Raw genomic sequence first — 9,224 nt, 5'->3', positions numbered from 1 at the left:
GCTCAGAATTTGCGGAGATTTTCGGATGACGGTCAACGCGGCCACTGCGACGGAGCAGTACCCGTTGCCACGAGTGGAGGACATTTTTGCGAAACTGAATGGCGGGGAAGTTTTCACGACGTTGGACCTGCGCCAGGCCTACAACCAGCTACCATTGGATGAGCACGCTCAGAAGATAGCAGTCTTGAACACTCAAAAAGGTCTTTTTTGTTTTAAACGGCTGCCTTTTGGCGTAAGTTCTGCACCGGCCGTGTTTCAGAGACGGATGGACGCGCTTCTGAGCGATATTCCAGGAGTACAGGTGTATCTGGATGATATTATCGTCGTGGAAAAGCGAAGTGACATGTCACGGCTGCGGAAAGTCCTCCAGAGATTGCGAGAATATGGTCTACGGTTGCACAAGGAAAAATGCAAATTTTGACAAGGCGAGGTCACCTTTCTCGGCCATCGTATCGACGCTAAAGGACTGCGGCCAAAAGACGAGAACATCAAGGCCGTTCGCGAAGCCCCAGAGACCACTTCGGTGAGTGAGCTCAAAGCATTTTTAGGTCTTGTGAACTATTACGGCAAATTCTTGCCGAGCCTGGCGACCGTGCTCGCTCCGCTGTATACGCCCTTCTCGCCAAAGGTGCCAAGTGGCAGTGGAAGCAGGAACACAAAGAATCTTTTCGGAAAGTTAAGGCGGCAATGGAGGACTCCCAGTTTTTGGCCCACTTTGATCCTGATGAGCCGTTGAGGCTGGAGTGTGATGCGTCACCAGTAGGTATCGGAGCCGTTTTGTCTCACCGTGTCAATGGCGTTGATTACCCTATTGGTTTCCGCTCCAGGAAGCTTACAAGGGCAGAATGTAATTACTCGCAGTTGGAAAAAGAGGCTCTGGCACTAGTGTTCGGGGTTACCCGATTCAAGGACTACTTGTACGGACATGAGTTTGTCCTGGTGACTGACCACAAACCACTTACTGGTTTATTAAATCCAAAAAAGGCGATACCCCCGATGGCAGCCGCCCGAATTCAGCGTTGGGCCTTGCTTCTCGCTAATTACAGCTATACGGTGCAGTATCATAAAGGCAGTGACCATTCAAACGCAGATGCCCTCAGCCGATTGCCACTGCCTGGTTCAGAGCCACGAGAAGGCCATTCCGACGAGCGGGAGTACGTTTTGTTCGCCCAAGCGATGGAGGAAACTGCGATATGCGCCCGAGAGGTGAAAGAAATGACTGATCGAGACACCACTCTCCAGCAGGTCAAGTAATGGATTTTTGCGGGATGGCCGGTGTTTCGATCCCAGAATCACGAGCAGTACCGGCCGTACTTCAACAGAAGGATGGAACTGACCGTAAGTGACAATTTGGTGTACTGGGGTCATCGCATTGTTTTACCCTTTGCGGCAAGAAGACGCTCACTAAGCCTGCTGCATGAAACTCATCCTGGTATGGTTTCCATGAAGAGTATCGCCAGAACGCTATTTTGGTACCCGGGACTAGACTCTGACATTGAACGACTGGTGAAATCATGCTCTGTTTGTGCACAGGCTTCCGCGATGCCTCCTGCCCAGGTACCTGCGACATGGCCAGCGACCGGGGAAGGTTGGAGCCGTCTGCACGCTGATTTGGCAGGTCCGGTGGACGGACACATGATCTTGGTCATCGTAGACTCGGAAACGAAATGGATCGAAGCGGTGCCAATGAAGATTGCCACGTCTGAAAGCACGGTCAGAGCCCTGAGGTCAATATTTGCACGGTTTGGGCTTCCAAAAACGTTCGTGTCTGACAATGGACCTCAGTTTGTGAGCGGTTTTTTTCGCGAGTTCTTGGCCCGTAACAAGGTGCAGCAACTAACAACAGCACCCTATCATCCCCAATCTAATGGGTTAACCGAGAGAGCGGTGCGCACGCTCAAGGAAGGACAAAAGAAAAATCCGGGCAAGGACTTGATAACGCGGTTGGATCGGTTTTTGTGCAGGTACCGCCGAACACCCGGGCAGGATGGCAAGTCACCGGCTGAACGTTTGCTGGGTTACCAGATTAGGACGAAGATAGACAGCATTAAGCCGAAAGAAAAGTATGCTGATGGTTTGCCAGCAGAAGCTACGAGAAAATTTAATGCAGGAGAACGGTGTGGATGCGCACTTTTGGAAGAAGTCGAAGGTGGATTCCAGGAGTAGTGCACGACCAAAAAGGTTCCAGGATGGTCACCGTGGATTGTGCTCAAGGACAGCACCGACGGCATCTAGATCAGCTAAGACGTCGAGCTGAATCGGTGGACAGTGACCCTGGCCAGAAAAACAAGCAGGAGCCAGTCGAAGAGACTGGGGAAAAGGTGCAAGACAGCCCGGAAGAAACAGCGGCGGAATCACCACCAACGCTCGTGCGAAGATCGACCCGGCCACGGAAACCACCCGAACATTATGGCTTTTAAAGGGGGAGAGATGATGTGTCAGCGGTTTGCAGTCTTATCAATGCACGTCACTGCCACGTCACACGCGTTTCGTATAAAAGCAAGCTGCTCAATAAATCGTCGTTCTTGTTTCGTTATCTGCCTTCCGTGTAGTATCTCGACAGCGACGTAACAGTTTGGTACGGAGCCGCCTTTATATTTTACTTAAAGGGACACTAAAGAGAAACAACGAATTGGTTTAGATTGATAAAGTGCGCTCGGAGAACTCTTGTGCAGTTTATTTCACCACCATAGGTTTATTATTAGAGGAGAAAACCAAGTTCCATTTTTAAATTTCGCGCCGAACTTTGTAATTCGTGACGTAAAAGACTTCAAAGAGCATTTAACGTATTTTGGCCCCACTGGCTCGACGACATTTTCACAAACTCGTTATGCCAAGTCTCTGGCCCCCTCAGATGACAATGTACTTCGATTTAACCGATTGGGAACTACGTAGGCCTAAGCAGGCGCCGTCAAAAATATGTGACGCCACCTGTATTTTCTTTTTGCGCGTTTTCTCGCTTATTAAGCGTCTTCGAGCAGAAAGCGTGGTGCTTTTGGTATCGTGGAAGACTACTTTACTAATGCGAGAAAAATCGTTTTGCTCTTTAGTGTCCCTTTAAACATATTTGTTTTTCCTTTTTAGGCCTCCCAATTTCTGTTTTACTATTACTAATCACCAGATAATCGGAGCTGTAAGTGGCGATAGTGCGAATAGCGGCAGTGTCCTGCGACGTTTTGGGCAACTTTACAATACGTCTGAGACGTCTCTGGGCTGTACGTGTTCTCTCATAGAAGATAAATTGTTAAAAGATTGCACGTTAGTATGAAAAAATTCTCAAACAGGGGGTGGGTGCTCGAGCCGACGTTTCGACAAGTAGACTTGTCTTCTTCAAGGCTGGAACTGTCCAGCCTTGAAGAAGACAAGTCCGCTTGTCGAAACGTCGGCTCGAGCACCCACCCCCTGTTTACGGATTTTTTCATCGCAAGCTTCCATCTTCCACTTCCTGCCGTTTTTTTTTTGGATATTTAGTATGTCACTAACGAACGCTTTACGTCAGCAGATGAGTAGAATATGAAAAGTCATTGCAGTTTTATGTCCTCTACGTATACACGATGCATCGCAAAAATGTCGCTGCCAGCGTTGTTGCTGCTGTACACCTTGACCGGTGATGCTATCTTGCGTCAACTGTAACACTTTGTCGACAAGGTAAAACTCCACGCCGGTACTTCTTGGTGGCTTCTTACTGAAGTTCTTGTAATTATATGACAACCTGCTAGCTGGTCGGCAAGCAGAACAACGACTCCCAGCTACTCCCAAGCTCTCACGTTAACCAGCTAAAACAACCCCAATAAGTTGCTTCGGAATGAAACGAATATACTTTTGAGCAAGAAGTACGGAACTTTTCGGACAGTAACAGGTAATTCATGTAAATGAAACAAGGTTAATCGCAGTTAAGAAATTCTCGATAGGTGTTTGCTGCTACTTTAAATAGACCCGTAACAACGAATTTGGGAACGTATCGAAGTATCTTAAGGTACAATTGGTAAGTATCGTATCGGATACAATTACTGCTGTAGTATCTTGTATTTGTATCTCAAATACCTCTTGCCTGAGTATTCTGTATCGTATCGCGATACAACTTTAAAGTACCTATGCTCAGCTCTGGTCGAGGCTAACCGTTGGCGCCGTGATTTCATGCTGTGCATGGTTCGAAGGCGGCTTAGCGAGCTTGGTTAAGCCTGGGTTAAGCGCTCGTTTGTGACAAGGTGAGAGGGTATACCATAACACAACCATGTACCGTATAGCATAGCAAGGTGTGGGAAAGAGAAGTGACGGGGAGGGGGAGAGAAGGAGGAGAGAGGGCAATATAGAAAGAGATAAAGAAAGAAAGATGAAAGAAATAGGAAAGAAAATGTAAAAAGAAAGAAAGAAATAGCGACAGAAAGAAATAAAGGAAAAGAGAAAGAAAGAGAGAAAGAAAGAAGAAAAGAAAGAAAGAGAATGAAAGAAAGAGAGAACGTAAGAAAGAATTAAAGGAAGGAAGAAAGAATGAAAGAAAGAGAGAAAGAAAGAAAGATGGAAGAGAGAAAGAAAGAATGAAAGAAAGAAAGAAAGAAAAAAAGAAAGAAAAAATATGAAAGAAAAAAGAAAAGAGAAGATGAAGAAGTCTGCTGTTTACTCAGATTGCACAGGTTTGGCAGTGGCTTTAATTTTTTCTTTAGAAGAGTTAACAGCAGTGTGACTGTAGAAAGGTTAATTTCAAAATATGTTTGTACGTACGCCCCTTTGGAGACTCCTACCACTGGTACAGCAACTGGTACAGCTCATGAATTAGCACAACTACAGTTGAAGAGAATGGGGGATTGGGTTTGTTTGGAAAGAGCGGAAGGGGCGGGGGCTACACGTTCGCGCGTGAGTTCTTGAGCCACCGGCCCTGGACTAACCGACAGAATTCATCTGCGTGCGCTCCTTTACCTTCTCCGCTATCTCCTCGCCTATGCAAATGGCACCCGGACCTGAGTAAAGTCATCAACACGGAAGCGTGTTATCAGTATACGGCTGGGACGATCGCAATCGCGCCAAGGGTAAAGCGACACCCAAGGCTGCGTGCAGCTTGTGTAGATTAACGGAGTCACGAAGGCGAGTCGTCCACGCAGAGCGCTTAAAACGGGCGACGACTGGAGAGAACCGGTGTCATTTTTTTTGCTCACTCGGGGTACAGAAGCACCGCGAGGATGTAAGCGACAACTGCGGTGTGACGATAGACCATGTCTTCCTACAGAGGCGAGGGGAACAGCTAGGGAACCGTATACTTAGAGTCCCGCTGGCCGGCTGCCGCGCGAGAAGACACCGCGGACGTGCGGATTCGGGAATACTGTCTACACACAGATGATGTTTGGTGTCTCGTGTTGTACGACCAGAATGAAGCGACAAATTGTATGATACCTGACCGTACGTTGCAGGCTTATTTGCGAGAGAGCAACGGAGAAGCGGTGCCACACGAAAACACCAGTCGTCACACGAGAAGCTGCCGGGAAAGTCGTAGCCCTGGTGCACCTTGAAGTGACTTGTATGCTACATAGGACGTAGCTCCGTTTCAAGACATAGAAGGCCATCTTCGGAAATGCGGACTATGCGAGCGTTCTTGCCTCAGCGTTTGCGACGTGCTGCTTGCAGCTGTTCGCGCGCACGGGACGCTCTGGACTTCTCGGACTACAGCATGGCGTACCAGCACAAGAGCCTCTGGGAGCTGGTGCGGGCTCTGGGCGTGCTCAAGGTGTGCTCGTACGACTGGCTGGTGGACAACAGCCAATGGGTGAGCTGTTTGTACGAGGAACTATGACAGCTGTGAAATGAATATACCTAGAAGCGACAGGTACTATATGTATACTGTACCTACCGATTCTAGCTGTATTGATTTCACAGCTGTCATGGGGTTGCCCGCTTCCGTGTATCGGCGCGCTTCTTATAGCTACTGAAATAAGGTATAGCGGTATGTGGCACTAATTTTAGAATGCATTCAGAGCAGTGAGTGATGTCAGTAACGTGAACGGTGTCTGCAGGACTGGCTGTATTTAATTAATTCTTCTCGTTTGAGTGCTTTGTCTTTGTTGAACACAACGAGCATGTTTTACAATCAGCAATAAATGCGTGAATAGGGAAACAGTACACCCCACAAGACACACAGAAAGATCGAGCTCTCGTTCGTGATACGTACTGCATTGACGCAGGACCGCATTCTTTCCAATAAGCCCAGAGATTCAGCCCACGGACAACAACAACATGGTATGATAACGAATGACATTAGGGGGAAGCAGGGCCAGCACTCTTGGTGATATTTCCCGGAAACAACCCTGATATGGAGCGCTTCCTTCTGTTCAGGTTGTGCTCTGGTGTGTATCATGGGAAAGTATGATGGGTGGCAAGAGCTACACTTCACCAAAACCGCGCAGTTCCTCATCGCGGGCGAGCGGTTGCTGGGACGCCGTCTCCTGGGCGCCCTGGTGGGCCCCACTTTCTACCGGCAGTTCGTGGGTGGAGCCACGCCGCAGGAGATGCGCGCCTGCGTGGACAGGCTGGCTGCTTCTCGGGTTCGCACCATGGTGGCTTGCTCCCTCGAAGACGAGGAGGACAGCGCACAGAGGGGAGAAGCAGGGGCCGCTTCGGCCTCGCAGAGGTATAGTGATGCCAGTTACAGCGGCCACCCACCGCTAATGATTCCTGGTTAACCCTTTGCGTTGTTCTATGCGTCGTTCTATTTAAAGCTGGGCTGTACTGCCCAAGATGCATGAAAAAGGCCGAGCTAGCGATGCCACTCACAGCGGCCACCCACCGCTAAGAATTCCTGGTTAGCCCTTTTCAGTATTTCTTATACCTCCCCGTGCTACAGCTGTCAGAGTCGACGCGGTTTGTCGAACACAACGTTTCTTACTGCGACTCAAAGCGCATATTTTGTAACGGACGCTTTAGAAAAGAGCAAAGACAAACTAAGTTGAAACTGAAGGTGTTTCAGCTGAACCCTCCCATGAGCGAGACACCAGAGGTAGCGCCGTCGGGGTCGTGATAAATGCAATGATACGTCCTGTAATTTTGATGTTTTATGCTTGAGACAAGGGGTCTTAGCTAACGGGCTGCAGTCGCGAAGTCCAGTTTCCCGCAAGGGCCGGGATAGTGAAGAAGGTTGGAGCGGGGTGGGTGAGTTTGAACACAATGTCAGCTCACGTTGCCATTTGAAAGAAAGCCTCTCCCACATTACATGTATGGGTCATTTCTAAAGGGGATTCGACTACACGTTTCGAGAACCACAGCGCTATTGATCTCCCGAATGATTGAAGTCTGGACGCAAATTCTGAAATATAGAGTTTTTGTTCCACGGTTATATTTTAACACGCGGTGACCGCATGGGGTGCCTCATGAAAAAAAAAAAATTCTTAAAGTCAAGTCTGTGTAGCTCACACGAAGATATTTATTGCGAAAGAAAAGATATATGGGACGAAGACAGTCATGTGCGGGCCGGGCCGCTAGCAAGAGGTCCGCGGGCCGCGTGTTTGAGAACCCTGCTTTATACTGATAACTGCAATTCCTTCTTCCTTATTCCTTCCTTCTTTTAATTATTTGTGGATGAGAAGCCGCATGGTGTATACGTTGCTACAGCGCATGCGTGTGCTCCATTCCTGCAGGCGTGTGGCGATGTACGGGCGCAATGGCGAGAAAGTCCTATCGTGTCTACGTATGACGTCGCAGCTGTGCTCGGAGTCACCGATGATGCAGGTCAAGATGAGTGGACTGCTGCCGCCCAAATTATTGGTACGAGACGAACATCCTGCAGTGTTCAATGTGGTTCGGGGCGTTTGACGTGGCAGGATATTTCGGAAAACGCCTTCTTGATTTCTCCATTGTACAAGGACGACGCGATAATTAGAAGATTTTCCCGAGGCTCGTTTTAAAGCCCAGACACCCATTTCCGAGACGGAGGACAGCACGGACACCGGACAGGCCAATCCTCTTCGTCGTCTTCTGTAGGCAGAATGTCCCTTTTGGATTGTGCTAGCTGCATAGCAGTATGACAAGCCACTGGAAAAATTATTTTATTAAGTAACATAAAAAAGAGACACCACTGATTACTGCAGAAAACTTGAATCTCGTCATTCAAGGGAGTGGGGGGGGGGGGTTTAGCTTCCCCCCTCCCGCCGGCTACAGGCCTGAGTGTCCCGTATGTATGTTAACAGCTAAATTTTCTTTTATTAGATGCGAAGCATCTTATGGCGGAGTTCAAACCGGTGGTGTGCGGCGTGATCACCCTTACTGCCCATGCGCAATACCTCTCCACACACTTCCTCTGCACTCCCCCTCTCCACTCCCCTCTTCCTCTCCCTTCCCTCTCCACCTTTCCCCCTCTCCACTCCCCCTCTGAAACGCGGGCTCGACATGCCGAAACGCTGCTTCGCATCGCCTCATGGTTCCCTTTAGCGGGAGATGATGTGATTTTTTTTTCTGTTTCATTCTTATATATATGTAGCGTGTGAAAAAATAAACCTTCAGTTGATAGTCTGCGCTTTTCCCCGTCTTCTTGTTGTCCGTGGTTGTCCACCGCGCAGTATACTTCGATCATGAATCGCCAACTGGCCCAATCTTCCACTTTGATTAGCCTGAGTGGCATTCATATTGGGGCGTTGTGCTGTGATATGGAGACGGGACTGGAGAGAACAAGCGCATGTGCGTGTGTTCCTTCCCGTCCCCGGTCATATAAGTTCTGCGCTTAACATTGAATATGTCGCACCAACAAGGCCAGAAATTTATCTTTGCCAAGTGGTAATCGTGTTCGCCTCATTTTCTGTCGATGCAGGCGCACCTGACGCGCATCTTCGATTCCTCAGAGAAACCGGAGCTCATCGTCAGTTGCCTGGGAGACGCTATTAGCAGCGAGAGTTACAGGGTAAGCACGACCAAACAAACGAGAAATGACGGCACACCGAATTTCCTGGCGGGCAGAGGTGAGCAAGACGTACTTTTGAGAGTGTGTTGAATACGAATAGAACGGGGCAGGCAAAGAATCAAATGTCGCGTATAATTTTTGAATAGATTTTGAATAATGAACTGCTGCCATCGTTAATATAAAACTACGTTCTTATACAAAAAAACAACACTATCCCTATCATCCAGAACAATATTCGGCCAAATGTAAATTTTGTCAAGAATTGGTGGACGTAGGTCACATTATTTCGGCCTGCCCACAGGCGCCCCGACAGGGCCGCAAAATTCAGCATGGGAGGCAGTGGGAG

At 48.6% G+C, this 9,224-nt stretch overlaps 1 protein-coding gene across 1 annotated transcript in view; it reads left to right on the top strand.

The window, feature by feature from the left end:
• Positions 1–5,157: 5,157 nt before the first annotated feature.
• The window catches only part of LOC119386917 (hydroxyproline dehydrogenase), a 29,447-nt gene continuing 25,380 nt past the window's right edge, over positions 5,158–9,224 (top strand). The window contains exons 1-4 of the mRNA XM_037654204.2: positions 5,158–5,758; positions 6,396–6,619; positions 7,623–7,749; positions 8,789–8,878. Of these exons, the coding sequence (XP_037510132.1) occupies positions 5,567–5,758; positions 6,396–6,619; positions 7,623–7,749; positions 8,789–8,878 (633 nt within the window). The 5' untranslated portion in view covers positions 5,158–5,566. The remainder of the gene's footprint in view (positions 5,759–6,395; positions 6,620–7,622; positions 7,750–8,788; positions 8,879–9,224) is intronic.

This window comes from Rhipicephalus sanguineus, chromosome 3, assembly GCF_013339695.2.
Source record: "Rhipicephalus sanguineus isolate Rsan-2018 chromosome 3, BIME_Rsan_1.4, whole genome shotgun sequence".
NCBI classification, from domain to species: Eukaryota; Metazoa; Arthropoda; class Arachnida; order Ixodida; family Ixodidae; genus Rhipicephalus; species Rhipicephalus sanguineus.
Note: the sequence above shows the minus strand (reverse complement) of the source record. Positions and strands in the feature narration are given on the sequence as shown.